This window comes from Sphaeramia orbicularis, chromosome 7 (assembly GCF_902148855.1).
Source record: "Sphaeramia orbicularis chromosome 7, fSphaOr1.1, whole genome shotgun sequence".
Lineage (NCBI taxonomy): Eukaryota > Metazoa > Chordata > Actinopteri > Kurtiformes > Apogonidae > Sphaeramia > Sphaeramia orbicularis.
In genome coordinates, this window is record NC_043963.1 from 28,986,879 (window position 1) to 29,004,612 (window position 17,734).

The 17,734-nt window shown below is 36.4% G+C and overlaps 1 protein-coding gene across 1 annotated transcript; it reads left to right on the forward strand.

The window, feature by feature from the left end:
- The first annotated feature begins 2,872 nt into the window (after positions 1–2,872).
- Positions 2,873–17,026, forward strand: LOC115422454 (synapsin-2-like). The gene is given in 13 exon segments (XM_030138810.1): positions 2,873–2,883; positions 3,191–3,503; positions 3,505–3,533; positions 9,226–9,283; positions 9,388–9,479; positions 9,602–9,758; positions 9,885–9,974; positions 10,084–10,146; positions 11,930–12,069; positions 12,160–12,234; positions 12,544–12,646; positions 13,183–13,329; positions 14,781–17,026. Coding segments are annotated over 13 exon segments (1,413 nt in total). The 3' UTR covers positions 14,916–17,026.
- The last annotated feature ends 708 nt before the right edge of the window (positions 17,027–17,734 follow it).

A 17,734-nucleotide genomic window follows, 5' to 3' on the forward strand; every position in this document is an offset into this window, starting at 1 on the left:
TATTGTCTATATCTGCTGTTGAAATTAAAACAGTAAATGTTGCCGTTACGCGATGGTAGAAAAATGATAGGTTACAACAGAGCTATACATTGTAGAAGATGAGCATGTTAGTAATGTACACACAACACTGTAGAATAATGAATTATCTAGAGCTGCAGCTATCAATTAGTTTTGTAATCGATTAATCTATCAGTTATTTTCTTCAGTTTGATTTGATTAAACATTTATTTGAATAGGCAAAAAAAAAAAAATGCATAAATGTGAAAAAGACATGACTGAAAATGGCAAACAACTTGTCCTTTATTCCAGAACCAGCTGAAATGACAAGCACAAAAAGTATTAAAGTAAAAGAATATATAAGAAATAACAACAATAATAACCAGTATGAAAGTGTACATAAAAACATCTATAAATATATAGAAATATACAAAATATATATAAGAATAACTATATACAGTCACAGAAAAAAATATTAGACTACCTTTGTTTTCTTCAATTCTTGTTCATTTTAGCGCCTGTTACAACTAAAGGTACATTTGTTTGGACAAATATAATGACAACAACAAAAATAGCTCATAAGAGTTTAATTTCAGAGCTGATATTTAACCATTTTCCATGTTTTTTTTTGATAATAATCAAAATCCTTCAAATTCTTACATCAATAGCTATGACATTGTACTGCCAAAAACAGTGCTTTTAGGCATTCCATGTTTTCTTTTCTGTCTGTTTTAGTCACATGATACACACAGGAGTTAGTGCTTAATTGCATAACCATTGTTTTTGATAACTTTTGTTGGTCTAATCTTTTTTTGATGACATCTACAAACAGTATGTGCACTGCAGTCTTCAACAAATTTGCATCCAACTAATATACAACTTTGTGGCGATCTTCATATCGTCATATGTATTATAATAAGCATTCGTATGAAATGAATGAAGGAAACAATGCTTTGATTCAGGAAAATGTTATTAAATAATTTTTTAAATGCATTTGTCAATTAATTGATTACTCATTTCAGTTCTAGAATTATGTTTCCAGTGCAGACATTTAATACAAAAGGTCACTCTCATGTACAGTCTAATTTAAACATCCAAGATTAGAGCAAAAACATATGATCACAGCAGGACTACAGCGATGGGCAGCCAGGTGTATGTTGGTTTATTTGTTCATTGAACCAGTTTCACCACCTGGTGGCATCCTACTAGTAGAAGATTCAGTCCACGCTGCAGAGCCAAGAACACCAAAGCCAATATGTCATTTTCAGACCATTTTAGTCTCAAAATATGTGAAAAAGAATAAGGTATACTTTGAAATAATTTTAGTTGATGTTTTGATGGGAAGGCTTAAGCTTTCTCCCTGTTAGTGTGTGTATTACAGAGTAGACCTATAAATTAAAAATGGATTCGTACATGTAAGTGCAGCTTGTATTCACCATAAACACAAATACAGAAAAAACAATGGAAAGCTTATCTGTGCAAAAAAAAAAAAAAGTTCAGATTTAAGATCTTTAGTGCTCAATGGTAAAACATACTTGGACTTTTAGACAACAAGCACATTGATCTGCAGAGTTAAAGCATTTAACAATTATTAAGAAGAATTTGCAGCATCCACTAGTATTAATTGTGCATTATGTTTCAGTGTATTTGGTGAAATTTGATATTTTCAATATTTTTATTAGCATAGATTATTTTTTTATCTACACTGGACCATATCTGTGTGTACAATATTAATCTCATAACACCCAGCTGAATGTACAAAAATATCACTTAGCCTGTCCTGCAAGTTTCAAAGGTAGAGTATGTTAAAACACACCAAGTATCAATACTTCTTGTACTGTTCTGTATTTAGGAGAAAATGTCACTCATAATAATATATATACATGAATTCATTGTGTCAGCCCTGAAGTATGTGCGTAACAAATTGCGTAGCTAGCCCCTCGACTATATTTATGGTGACCTCTGAGCGTCACATTATTGATTTATTGATTTGTTTCTGACCCTGTTCAAAATCTGTAACCTCTGTGGTCTATAATGTACTTATTTCTGCATTCTTTTTCTGTAGACTCTAGATAGACTGTAAAGGAGGCTGTATTGTGCTTTAGAGCTGACTTTGTTAGGAGTTGCAGCGGCAATTTAATGTTTTTTTCTTTCTCATCTTTGAAGATCATTGAAAAATGATATTGTTGTTGTTGTTAATTAGGAGACCTATTATCTAAAATGTGGTATGTAGTTTTTTTTTACATATAAGAATGAGAAGGTAGCTTCACATAGTTCATTTTTTAGTTATAACTATCTATAACCTCAGACCAGCTTAACTAAGACCCAGAAATGAATTTTTGTCCTCTGTAAGGGATGAGAGTTTCACAGCTTTACGTTAGAAAAAAAAAACAAAGAAATGCTGTACACAGCAAAGGACATGCCATTAAATAAATAAATAAATCATATATCTGTAAAAAAAACTGTTGCATCATACTGTTTCCAATCAAGGCAATTATTTATTGTAAAAAAAAAAAAAAAAAGGATCAAATTTTACTTTCCTGGGTCTTTTCTTTCATCTGATTTTACTACATTTACAGAACTCAGTGGTTTACTTGAGAAGGAAGGTTTAGTGCATGTCTCAGGGGACTCTCAAGCTGCTGATGCTTCTCCTCCTGTTCAACAATTGCCCACTAGTCCTAACAGCCATTTTAGATTTCATGGCTGCATCCAGACACACAAAATGCCAGTGCAAAGAAAAATGAGCAAACCAGGAAGCAGGAGTTTGGTAATCGTGATGTAGTACTTGGTATACCCCCTTGCACTTAAGCTGGAAACCCCTCTTCTTTTCCATGGTGTGGTTCAAACAGGCATTACGCCTGTAAGGCAGTAGAAAATGGGGGAGGGGTAGAAAAGGCAGTGAGAGTGGTGAGAGGACGAGGACGAGAGGAGGAAGGAGAGCCGAGGCAGAGCATCGTTTGCAACGGTTGAGGAAAACATACCGTGAGCTGATTGGCTGAGGCGGTGTGTAGCGTCACTGCCAGTGAGGGGGAGCTCTGAGGATGCTCTGCTGAACTGGGAGGGAATACATTCGCTCTGAGTTTGCATTGAGAGCTCAGCCATTATCAGCTGTACACTGAGGACAGGGACTCCTCTGCAGACTCCTTTTCCACACCTAGTGCTTGTTGATTAGCTCTCTTTCTCTCATTTGCAGCCATGAATTATTGCGCCGGCGTCTCTCGGACAGCACGTTCATCTCCAACCTGCCCAATGGCTACATGACGGACCTCCAGAGGCCTGACCCTGCTCAGCCTCCTCCACCTGCTTCCACCACACCTGCCAAATCTCCTACAGCTGGGCCTACACCTCCTGCAACTTCCCCTGCTCCAGAAAGGAAACCCCAGACCTCCCAGTCCACTGGATCAGGCTTCTTTAGCTCCATCACCAATGTTGTTAAGCAGACAGCTGCTTCAGCAGGGCTAGTGGAGCAGACCCAAGTCACGACACCTAAGAAGTTCAAGATTCTCCCTGGTTATTGATGAACCACAGCAAGAGTGGTAAGGCAACATATTCTTTATGGTTATTCAAAATAGAATCTACCATGATCCATTCAGAGGCTGTGTGTTTTTGTTTGCACTGTCTTTGTAACTCATGTTTCCCTCAAATCCAATGCAAATATAGTATCAATGAAAGGGCTAAAAATCACATAAACAATAAATGTTCAGTCTGTATTAAGTCCATGTCATTTTGCAGAATACTTCCTTAACTGATCCCCAGAATTAATGACAAGACTCCAAAATGGAGGATTTGTATGATCTTCTATTCAGTCCTGAGAGAGGTTTTCTTGTTTCCTGAAATGATGTATTTTAGTCAAGTCATATATAGTGATGCAGTACAAAGTGTGGTATTCTGAAAGAAAATACCATGAAATTACATCAGAAATCAGCACTAATAAGATCAGACTTTTGTGTTCTGTAGTGTTTTACCATCTGTAAAATATATGTTTTGCACATTTTGCATAGATGAATATGCACATCATTCTTCTGAAAGCAGTCTGCTGCAGTGCTCCCCTATCAATGGGGTTTCCCCTCGCTGCTTTATCACAGGATCACATGACATGCCCTGCACTAACATAGAGAAGGATTTAATGTAAGTAGCTGCAGCCCATGATGCAGATTGTACATGTGATGCATAAGAGCAGGTAAACAAAAACTGAGCATTTACCTACATGGTTGTATTCCACAGACGGCTGTGGAGAGAGCCATCATGTTGTCAGTGTTAAGACTAGGCTTAAGCTAATTGCCATTATGTTGACAGACAGTTTCTGAGGGATGTTACTTAGAGGTGGCTTATAGTAAGCATCTTTGTTTGTCTGGGGTTGTGAGGAATCAAAGTGTTTTAATCTCTATAGATTTGGACTGATCTTGTTGATATGCAAATTTTATCTCATCGTGACCAATTTTGTTTACACAGAAAACATATGTCACAGCAGTTTTACAGCTAGAACTGTGCAGCTGGATCGCACAGCAGATCCCTGACACATTCCCTGAACCCATCTATGTAATTACCATTGCCTCCTTTGTACACTCACTATTTATGGCAATTATCAGTTGCCACCCAGAGATAGAAATCAGACAAACTGTACATAACACTTGGTGTCTTACTAATGCATGCCACAGAGGCATCTTTCACACTGGATACAGGGCAGACTTAGCAGAGTTTACGTTTCCTGTGGTGTGGAAGTGGGAAAATTCAGAACATCCACATACTTATCTCAAATGCATCAAAACAAGAATCTTGGAAAACATCAACAGAGGAGGGATTCAACATAAAACATGAGCAGTATAGGCTGGTCTAAGTCAGGTGGCCTGGCAGTGTCCTCTTATCTTGTTTATGCGAGCAGGGCTGGCCATTTATGTAATCGAAGTCTAGATCAATTTTAATGAGATCAAACCCTCTTCAGTGGGATGGATGCCAGCATCATGCGTTCACTTGTTCCATATTTATTGCAAGTGGAGGAAGTCGCTTGTTTAATCAGAAGAATAAGGATCCATGTCTCATCTGTAGTGACACTGTTGTGGCTGTATATTACACCGCACTGAAACCATGTCATTTATCAAAGGTCATTGTAATGGAGAATGTTGAACAGGATTGGCCGGGAGTGAGATGATGTTCTACACTCTATAAGTGTTGGTATTTAACAAGATCTGATATGAAATAAATTCAAGTGGTTCCGTGTTCTGACATTGCTCCATCGCTTCACTTCATGTATCTAGTACACAGACACTCAGGAGATCAGTGCTGTGCTATATGCCAGAGCTTCCTCTGTCTGAGTGCTGCATCTATTTTTCATGGATGCTCATACCACTGAGTAGAGAGAGTGGACATGTTTATCCAGTGGTTTGTGGCTGTTTTTTTTTTTTTCCCTAGAACTTTCACCCACTGAAAATAAGTCACTGTTACAGTTCAACTAAGGTTTCGTTTTATAAGATAGACCTCTGTGAGTTGCATTCAGGAACACAGAGCTCAAATTTTGGGGAAGCTAAATAATGCATAATAATTAGAAAATCCTGGAGGAAAGCTGCAGCAGATGTTTTTGGATTCGTACTTACTTAACATTCAACTCATAAACTAGCAGTATGAAAAACATATGTACATATAACTGCTGGCAGTCTATGCAAATACAAAATGTCTCTGTTTTCAGAAGTCTTTTGCTGATTACCTAATGTTTTTTGTAATGCTGGATCACCTTTAATCCAAGGTCTTACTTATGTGCTACATTTCATTTTAGGAGGGGCAAAGATTATTTCTACTCACTGCCACAAATGAAAACCAGCGTGATGAGTTTTAGTGGCTCCAAGAAAGGAGAATGGAATCAATCAGAAATGCTCCCGAATAATTATGTCTGGCAGAAGGCTTAGCCATCAGCATTAAAACATATTAGTTATTCCTCAGGTGAACTAGATAAATGTGTATTATGTAACACACTAAGTCGATTTAAGGGTCACAGTGCTGTCTCAGTACGTGTATATAAAATGCAAAAACAGTGATATTTGTTTTGTCTATTTTAAGCGAAGACACAACAACGAATTATAAGTGTTTAGTTATTAAAAGAATTGTACAAATAGTCAGTCAGGATTAAAATACTGGAAATATGTTCAGTCTTTTTATGACTATCCATGCATTTCATAACATTAAGGAGACTTGAAGGTAAAATGAAAAATATATTTGCATGTTTTGATCATTATACATACTGCTCAAATATTAGTAATTGTTTAAATAGGAATTAGGCTCTGTTTAACATAAGTACAGTATTTCAAGGTGCGTATTAAAATGTGCATTTATAAAATTGGGTAATTATGATCAAGTATCCAGCTCATATATAGTGACAGAAACATTTTGTCGTGATGCCAGTGGTTTTATTAGTCTGATGAAGCTGTCACTCATCCAGAGATTTTTGTTGTTTTGTTCCAAGGATGCTGTACTATAAATTGCTCTTATGACAGGAGGAGCAGATGGTAGTGTCTTACTTATCAGACTAGTGACTGAGATTTACTGCCTCCATGTTTTTATTCTACAGTGTAGTTCAGTATAAAGTACACAGAATCTTCTAACTCATTCATTCAATGTCATAACCACATAAATGCATAAGGGACTGTTCTAAATTGGATGAGGAAGTGAATGTTACATACTGTGAGCTTAACCTTATTCAAATACAACCCACAAGTGAGAGTGAATGTTAAGCAGGCTACATGATGGGACATTAATATTCAGCTCTGCTCGCCGTGCTCTGTTGTGAATCATCTGAATGAAAATTTCTTTTACTGAATTATTTGGCAAATCTGTGGCACTTGCAACCTACCATCCATCAGTGAGGTTATTCAATTGACTGCATTGTCTTTTTTAGACTGGAAATCACACAAGAGCAGCATCTTTTTTTATGTCTTATTTGTATCTAATCTCATTTATAATTCATGATGAAAGTACCAATATTGATTGTAACAAATAAATGATCCAAGTAAACATGGCCTATCAGTTTCTTCTCCCCATCTTCAGTGCAGTGCCCAGAGGCTAAATTGTGTTTTAAAGCCAATTCCTTAGCCAAGGGTAATGGAAAAGGTATTGATAACAAATGCAATATATATTTATATATAAGAGGAGAACAGGTAAACTCAATGGAATGTCAGCAAAGGTGCTTGATTCTTTGAGGTGTCTGCCAAATACAAATGAATATTTATAGATGTGTGTGAAAGCTGGAGGTGAAAGTACTGTAGGATGGAGTTCTATTTTGAACCAGTCTGTGATGCTCAGTAATGCTGAGCTGGGCTGTGCTCTGTGCGCAGAATGATAAGGCATACACCCGACACAAATACTGCCATTGCCCAATGCAGACAAGAATTCAAATTTGAATGAAATGAGAGGCTTGTCTTTTTCATGTCCCGTGTCTGCGTTTCTTTCCTCAGGGTTTTGGAAAAACAGTGTTCACAAAGCCACAGGGCTCTTTTAATTTCCCCTGATGTAAGAGCGATGATTCATATTTTAATGTTTGTTTCCTTCACAACCAAATAGATCCCTCTGCTAAAATTACACTAGGAATGAATTATTCAGCTTTTATCTCCTCGATGAGAGGACAGCATTTTGCTCGAGATGCGGGGAGAAAGTCTGTAAAATTTTGCCGAAGTGAATCAAACACTCTGAAATATAGAAGTTTTCTTATTTTTCTGACAGGTTTTGAAATATTGCATCATGTCAGTTCACCACTGTTGCATTGCTGTAAACTGATGTTATTTTGCATTTGAAACTGTGGAACTGAAAAGTGGGACATTGAAAAGTTCTCTATGTCGTTGTTGGTGAATTGACTGTTTTATTGTCAATGTTGCCCATTTACTTTAGTATAGGACAAAAACAACACCTAATGTGTCATATTTGATACATGAGTTTTGAAGCCCTCTACATCAGGGATGACCAACCCTGGTCCTTGAGATCTACTATCCTGCATGTTTTAGATGTTTCCCTCTTCCAACAGACCTGGTTCAGATGATAAGCCTATTATCAAGCTCTGCAGAAGCCTGATAACGACTGTCAGGTGTGTTGGAGGAGGGAAACGTCTAAAACATGCAGGATAGTAGATCTCGAGGACCAGGGTTGGTGACCCTGCTCTACATGATCAGTGTGATATTTTTTTTCTTGTAAAACCTGATGTGTACAATTAGATACATGCAATACACAGATAACCCAAAAGGGGGGAGGAATTCATTCACCAGAGGCCTCCAGTGACACTACGTGATTGTCATTAATGAGGAAGGAGGCAGAGCTCTGTCACTTTTGAAAAGGAATTACCAATTTGTTAGACATGTTTGTGTTATATCATGTTTTTGTTTGTTCAAAAATGCTATTTGAGCATTGAGACCCAATGTAGCAAATATGACAAAATTGAAACTCATACATGGAAATTAATATTTGAAAAAGTTTTTTTTGGTTGTTCAGAAGGACTAATAAAGGCTCCAGTTTCAAAGAACTGGAATTTCTGTCAATGATTTAATGGTTCAGGCTTTACAGGGTTAAGACTGTTGGCTGTTAAAATGACTATGCAGATTGTTTAGCTGTCAATATATTGATACTGATCCATTTTAATCCCCAAGATCATGTCTCCAAAAATGGACCAGACACTAGTGAAAAGATGAGCAGGTGTTATTCTCATTCAAGCAAGGAAAGCCAGACAACTGTTCATTAAAAAAATGCTGAGTCGATGGATATAGGTACAGCGTATGAAACTGCAAATTCACTGTGTTCAATAGACATGTTCCCTCATTGGATCTTTCTTTATTAACCCACTGGGTGCCATTGCTGGTGAGACAGGATGTAGCAAATGAGTTGAAATTGACTGAATGCCATAGAAGTGTTGCCTTAAAAATCATAGCGCCAGTAAATGGGCTGTAATGGTTTGTCTCCATCACTGCCGCCAGATTGTAAGGACAAAATATTAGAAAAAGTATGTGTCAGCAGTTGGAAGAGCATCAACGATAGCATTTTTCTGCTCTGTGTGTCTGTACAGAGGGCTCAGTAAGAAGCTCTGTATTCAAATTCTAGGTTCTTATGAAGTTATTGGACCCGAGTGCTACATTAACTCTCAGAAAGGTAATCAATAGGAAATTAGTACCATATTTGTGTACTGTCTGTGGTCCAGGTTCAGGGAATTATTCTGTTAAATCAAAGTTAATGCATTATCTCTGTTTCTGTTTCACTCAGGGCAAAATTATTCAAGGGAAAGAAAGTGCACGGGGATTATGACATCAAAGTGGAGCAGGTATATTTCAACAAGACACAAAAATCCAAGGACTCATGTAAAGCAGAATAAAGAAGCTCAAGTAGACTGTCCTCATATGCCTCTTTTAACTATCCACCCCTCAGGCTGAATTTAATGAGATCAACGTCGTGGCTCAAGCAAACGGTACATGCAACGTGAACATGCAGGTTCTGAGGAACGGCACTAAGGTTGTCAGGTGAGAAACCAGATAAAATGACAATGATTTAAGTGAAAAATAGCTTCCTGTTGTTATCAGATTGTTACTTCTATCAGCTATTATTATTTTTGTCATATCTCTGCTGTTATTTCATTTTCTAGGTCATTCAAGCCCGACTTTGTCCTCATACGTCAGCATGCCTTCAGTATGACCCAGAATGAAGATTTCCGCAACCTGATCATCGGTCTGCAGTACGGAGGAGTCCCCAGCATCAACTCACTCGAGTCCATTTACAACCTGTGTGACAAGCCGTGGGCGGTAAACGCTTTAGTCTCAAATATCTCCACTGTGGAGCAGAGCAGGAGGAGAAGAGGAATGATTTATGCTGCTATTTTCACTGCCAAAAAAATAATGTATATGTGTTATCTACCTTTATATTCGCAGTTTGCCCAACTTATCAACACCTACAGGAAGCTGGGTGCTGACAAGTTCCCTCTGATCGAGCAGACCTTTTACCCAAACTATAAGGAGATGGTGAGAAATATTCACATACACTTAAACTGTTTCTGAGACTAAAACATAGAAATAATGGAAGCAAAAACAACATTAAGTGTAGTGACTAAAACAATTCTGTGTTCTTTAGGTAAGCATGCCATCATTCCCTGTTGTGGTGAAGATTGGACATGCTCACTCTGGTATTGGAAAGGTATGATGATTTTTTTTTTTTTTTTTTTTTTTATTTTTTTTTTTGGCATCTTTCTACATGATATATATGTATAAAGTCTCACCAACCATATTTCACTGTACCTCCTTTAGCTTTGATTACAGGACACATTCACATTCACACACCCTTTGCACCATGTAAAGCTTATGCAGTGTCTGAATAAATGTCACAACATTTATTTCTGTCCACAGTTGCATTAGTTTTTGGCCAAGGGCTTCTATTGATTGTGGGAGAGTCAGACCACTGTGTAAAGTCGACTCCAGCACATCCCACAGATTCTCAGTGGGTTTAAGGTCTGGACACTAGTGGCCAATCAATAATCTAAATTAGATATTAGAATTATTTTTTTTTTGCCATTCTCGGGCCCATTTTTTCGTGTCACTTATGGAATAACTGGAATTATTAAAATTTTTTATATAGTCATTATTTGTTGCTTCATTTACTTGCTGGTTTTATTACCTGTGTTTTATTGTTAATGCATTTATTGTTGGTATTATTCTTGTTATTTTTATTGCATTATTCATATTGCTTTCATCAAGGATTTATTCATTACACATGTTAATCGTTTGTGTTCTTTTATTCTGTACTACTATAATGAACTGTGTGACCGAGTGTTTTTTGTTTGTATTTTTCATTGTTCAGTTTGTTCATAAACAGAATAGAATAGAATAGATAGAATAGAATAGAATAGAATAGAATAGAATAGAATAGAATAGAATAGAATAGAATAGGCTTTATTGTCATTACACCAGTTGTGCAACAAATTTGCAGGTGGTCTCTACCAGCGAGAGTTCACTGACATCTAAAAAACAACACATTAAAATACAGACATGTATTGAAAAATATAAGATATAAAGTAGTGTGCAATCGAAATATGTTCAAATTGGAGATATACTGTAAGAAAGTGTGGTGTTAAAATATAAAAGTGATATAAAAATGCACAAATGTAATATTGTAAACAATGTAAACATACATGCTATAGTGTAAACAGTGCAAATATAACAGGGTAGTAAATAGTGTAAATGCAAATGTAACTGGGTAAACAATGTAAAACATACATGTGGCAGTGGTGTGTGGTTATTGCACACTATGGTGGGATTTATGGTGGGATTTAATTGACCTAAAACGCCACCCAGAGGACAGCAGGTCAACCAGGTGATGGGCAGGGTGGGAAGAATCCATGTAGCCCTTTTGTCTATTCTATTCTATTCTATTCTATTCTATTCTATTCTATTCTATTCTATTCTATTCTGTTCTGTTCTGTTCTGTTCTGTTCTGTTCTGTATTGTACTGTTCTGTTCTGTTCTGTTCTGTTCTGTTCTGTTCTGTACTGTTCTGTACTGTACTGTTCTGTTCTGTTCTGTTCTGCTCTGTTCTGTTCTGTTCTGTTGTGTTCTATGTGTGAAAATGATTTCTCATCTCAAATAATAGCTCCCTGAACCACTCTTTCACAAGCCCAGTGAGCCCAGTGAATCTTGGCATTGTCCCATCTTTACACTCCGCAGCAAATTAATAGTTTCTTTAAGAGATTAGAAGCTACTCACTACATAAATTGTTGCAGCTGAAGCATATTAATCACTGCAGTAATTATCTCACACCTACAGTATTTGCTTTATTAATTCCAGGTGGGAAATCTATCTTTTTTTTTTTTTTTTTTTTTGCTAGGTAGTGCATATGGAAGCCATTGTTGTGAATCACTTAATTCCTGAATACCTTTTAAAATCACTTTATGTTATTGTGCTCATGTTTGCAATCATGTGTGTAGGTGAAAGTGGACAATCACACTAAATTCCAGGACATAGCCAGTGTTGTGGCTCTCACTCAGACGACCACCACAGAACCTCTCGTCGACTCCAAATACGACATCAGAATCCAGAAGATTGGCAATGACTACAAAGCCTACATGTATGTATTTATATATATATATATGAACAAAAGGAAAACAACTCTAGTTACTTTTTACTCAATAACAGAATTAATCATTTTCCATTGTAGGAGAACATCCATATCTGGAAACTGGAAGACCAATACAGGTTCAGCTATGCTTGAACAGGTGGCCATGACAGACAGGTGGGTGTGGAAATATATACATGAATGACTCATGTTGACACAGGAATGAGCTGAGTGTCCTTTAAAAAAAAATGGCGGTTAATTAATGCGGTTGCATGTGTAGAGGCTGAGGCTGAATATTGATTGTCGAGTCTATCCGCATATTCATCAAACATAAATTAAACCTCAGAAGAGTAGACATATCAATATAAGGCAGTAATATGTGTACTGTATATATTTTTTAAAAGTCCTGCTTTAATTTAGTCAAACACTAATATATTGCAGTAATATCCTGGTTTTGACTGAGACGACTGTCATATCTATGTTTAGGTACAAGCTGTGGGTTGACACCTGCTGTGAGATTTTCGGCGGTCTGGATATATGTGCAGTTAAAGCCATCCACGGAAAAGACGGAAAAGATTATATAACAGAGGTAGGACACATTCAGTCTGAAAACAAGTAGCAAAGCATTTGAATCCAAAGTATTTAATATTAATCAGGTAAATTCATGTAGGAGACTTATAAGGAGTAATACAGTTATGGAAAAAATTATCAGACCATCAAAAATCATCAAAAACAATAGTTATGCAAGCAAGTACTAACCCCTGTGTGTATCATGTGACTAAAACAGACAGAAAAGAAAACATGGAATGCATAAAAGCACTGTTTTTGTCAGTACAATGCCATAGCTATTGATGTAAGAAGTGAAGTGATTTTGGTTATTATCAAGAAAATATGGAAAATGACTGGATATCAGCTCTGAAATTAAACTCTTACAAGCTATTTTTGTTATCATCATATTTGTCCAAACAAATGTACCTTTAGTTGTACCAGGCATTAAAATGAACAAAAAATTGAAGAAAACAAGGGTGGTCTAATAACGTTTTCCGCAACTTTATGTTAAAACTAAAGTAAAGATATATGTGTATATGTCAGAAAGTGCTTTATCTTCTATTCTGTGTGTTGCAGGTGGTGGGCTCTGCCATGCCCTTAGTAGGGGAGCACCAGGCTGAGGACAGACAACTCATTGCAGACATGGTGTTTGCAAAAATGAACCAGTTGGCCGAGAAGGAGGCTAATGCTCCACAGAGACCCACCACCATACAACCATCACAGGTATGCAAAAACATAAGAATCAGAAGGCAATAGGATGTCATTTATACATTATACAATGCTGTGCAAAAGTCATCAGCCACCTTTAGCTTTGTTGTTTTTGCAGAGTTAAAATGAGCATACATTCATTTTTCATTTTTTTCTTCAGATACAACAAGAAAATACAGGAAATATGTGCACAGTCTCAAAAGACACATGGAAACTGAATTAAAAGGGTTCTAAAGGTTAAAGTTACTATTAAGTGTAACCCCTGAACAAAAGACTTAAAGACCACTTAAAGGATGTTAAGTGCAAAAAGAGGTCACACTAAATACTACCTCTTGGCTTAAAGGAGCTGTTTCTTCCCTGAAAATTTCATTTGTACTGCTGTACAAACTTCCCTTATATCCATATTTTATCTTAATACAGAGACTGACAAATGGATAAGGGTACAATCAAGCGAAAGTGAGCGTCAACATGAAGCACACATCATGTATCAAGTGGGCTCATTTTTTAGCTGAAGATCTCTATTTTATGGAACTGTTATCCTTTTTAAAATACCACTTACACAGAACAGGAGAGGTTCCGAACCTTCTGCTAGGCTGCATTAAATTAACAAATAGACATGAAAAGACTGCCTATTTCTGAGAAATTAAAATTCTGAATGATGAAGTTGGTGAATTCATACACTGGTCACATTTAAAGACTGTGAGCTGTCACTGAGAAATTACTCTTTATTTGTACTTTACCTATATCAGTATGGACCACTATAAGTTGTAAATAACACTGTGTTAGGATTAAATCCTTTAAAAAAATCATTGTGATTGTATCTGGCTTGTTGTTTTAAAAAACAAGTCAACATTTTTGCTGATGCATACAATGGTAAAGAGTCATCCACATGTTACTATGGCAACTTGTCCACGTGTTACCACATTCTCATGGCAATAAAACAGAAGCTTTTCAATATTTTACTGCAAAATTTATTTTCAGCATAGTTGAACATAATATCTAAAAGGTTTTGTCCTACTTGATATCAATTTGTGTCGAGAACCGCATGTTTTGAATGTTTGCATTAAGCTTAAAAAAACTGATGTCCATTTCAAGTCCACGTGTTACCGAACAGTAATTTGACATTTTTCACCTAAAATTTTATCTCCCCAATTTTGTATACATAATGTTAAAGTGCTTATAAATGCCTACTCAAATATGTATAATACATACATATATGTTACTCTGTTTACATGACAGAGACTGTTGAATATGAAATGTGTTACCACTTGATATGTGTTTAATATAACTTGACTAAACCGACAAACCTTATGTTGGCCTTGGGCATTTGCACAGTACTGTATGTCAGGACATTATCAAACAGCACACAAGTTTCATATGAAAATAATCCATTTTTATGTTTGAAGAAAAAAAGTATTAGAAAAGTTGTTGTGAGTTGTGAGTAAATTATTTCTTTGTCCTTCTAGGGAAGTGGCGTGACAGGAGAGACTGTTGGTGAACCCACTAAGAACGGCACTGGCCGTCCACCTCAAGGTTGTCTGCAGTACATTCTGGACTGTAACGGTGTTGCAGTGGGTCCAAAACCAGTCCAGGCCAACTGAGTCATCCAGGAAAAGAGGATGGAAAGTGGAGATAACAGTGATGTACCATTAGCTGAACACAAGAGCAGACATGTGTGGATGCTGATAGCTAGAATCCGATCTGGGTGACGTTAGCGCCGTACAGCTGAGCGCTGGCCTGTACTGTGTTTTTAACTCTATGCAGTGTCAAAATGTACTGTCTACATGTTGATTCGTGTGCTTGTATAGGTCACCTATGTTTCAGTAGCTGTGGATTTTCTTTGGGGCTGTTGTTGATGATGTAAAAAGCAGATTGTGCCTACACTGAGTTCAGTGCTGCTATGTGCTATCCGTTTGACCCAGCTATGGATCTTTAATTTGCCCTTTGACCCCTTTATGTTTTCTATTTTAGTGTGTACCTTTAGATATTGTTCAAACTGTGGATTATGGTGCAGTTTGAAGTATGTGTATCTCAAAACAATATGTATACAGTATGTGGGTGTGTATGATTGTAGTGGTGATTATTTTCATACTTATACTAATGGATATTTATTTTGTTTTGCATGATTGGTACAAAAGCAGGTGCAGGTCAGATATAAATGTCTGATCAAGTGGGATGTTCTTGTAACATCGCTGATTTACTCTAAATGTGTTCCTTGTGGTTCATGCATTATGAAGAAATGGATTACTATATGAGTTCTACAGGATACATGTATTCATTAACATATAGTTATACTCTACATACATACACAGCCTAGATGTGCATTATGTTACATTCATAGAGTTAATTTTTCTCATCTGTAGTAAAAATTACACTAGAAAAGAGTTTATTGAGATAATAATAGACAGACACATAATAAATATTAAAATTAGTTGGAGATTTTATTATAAAGGACTTTGTGTCTGCACACATCTTCAATATATTTGTATAATTTTGAACCAAAGAATAATTTTTTAAATCACAGAGTTTGCACTCCAGTAACCCACAATGTAAATATCAGTGAGAGGGCTGTTCACCTGCAGCTTGTCACAGATGTGTGATTTCAACAGAGAACAATGCTCCGGTACCATACTCAAGTTTCAAAAAAAAAGCCTGTTGCATATCACACATCCGTTAACCGATGCTGTTCCCGAAGCTGTTTGTTGTCCTTTTGCGTTTTGTTTTGTGGATAACAGACGGTACAGCCGGTAATGAAAAGGTGTAGGGTATGATCTGCCATGAAATGAAAGCTATAAAGTCTCCCCATGGCCCTCGCACTGGATATTCGTTATCATTGTGGTGTTGCCATGACAACGATGAACGTGCTCTGAGATTTACTGTGGACTTGTTTTACTGTGCTCTATTTACTGCCATTCAAAGATTTAACATATTTACCTTATTATACTCCCTGTGACCTGATGGAAAGTGCAATATAAATCTTTGTTTTTTTTAATTAACTATGTATTTATTCTGAAATCAGATCTTCCACCTCTTCAATTCCAAAAGCTGTTGTCATCTACATATTGAATTCTTTTAAAACTTTTTTTTTTAAACAAATGTCACAATCATTTGGTTGTTTTCCAACGGCTTTTGTGGAAGCCATTTCATATTACTAAGTGGTGAAACAGCTAAATAGCTACCAAATCAGATGTAAAAAAAAAAAAAAATTTAAAAAAAATCTCTACTGTTTTCCAACGTAATACTATAAAATATGTTCAGCAAGCTCTGTGTGAATTTTTTTTCCCAAAGTTGTATAAAGTGCCATTGTATCTGTGAGCGTATCCTTGTAAAAGCCATGCCTGAGGCTTAATGGGTGTGTTGTTCTGTTCACTAGGAAATATGCCATGACATTGATTTCCAAGGGAAGATTGTGCAGTGGTGCCCAGTCTGTAATAACTGCATGGTCATGGTTCAGTGATTGTGGCTGACTATCTGACAAGTCATAACTGGATGTGGTTTTTTGGATTTTTTTAGATTGTGCAGACACGGTACATGCATATGTTGAGATCTGCAGGACTGTAACTGTTAAGGGCCATAGTAACCTGGCAATACATGTACTGTTAAAACTGCTGTTGGATTGTATAAATCAAAATTAGAGTACAATATATCAGAAAAAATTCCAATATGGATATTTCCCCTATGTCACTGGCAATAAAGCTTACTTTGCAATACATATCTGCTTTCTGTTTTCATGTGTTATACTGTGGGAAATCCTGAAACAATTATACTTATATATTTTTTCACAAGATACAGAGAAGTGATATAGCATCCCAGTATTTAGCCATTAACCCATTAGGACCCAGTGTGACATTTGTGTCAGTTCCCAAATGAATTTTTCTCTATATTTAATCGTCCTTAAGTGGTTTATCACCATTTGTTGTAATATTATCCTATTTATTTTGTATTTTTTCAGTGGAAATCCAGTATTTTTCAGCATTTAACTTACTAATCATGTAGATCTTCATAAAAGCTAAGAATAAAGTTACTGGTTTTTACATCAAAAACAGACAAAATTGAAGAAGAAGTGACTTTTTCAGCAAATATGTCATTAACTGAATATAAACTAAGTGTCTCCATCCACTGTCACTTATCAAACGCTATGGGTTTTACTGGTGAATCAATGTTGTAGATGATGACGGTGTTTCCACAGTAATTACTGAGCCTCTGAACGTCCAAACGGATCATATGTGATGACCATAAAAAGATGAATAACTGTATTTTACGCCAATTATTTACATGAATGGATAGGATTAATGCAGTGTTTTTCCACCTTTGGGTCGGGACCCCACGTGGGGTCACCTGGAATTCAAATGGGGTCATCTGAAATTTCTAGTGATTGATAAAAAAAATTAAAAAAACTTACTAATAAAAAATATATGGT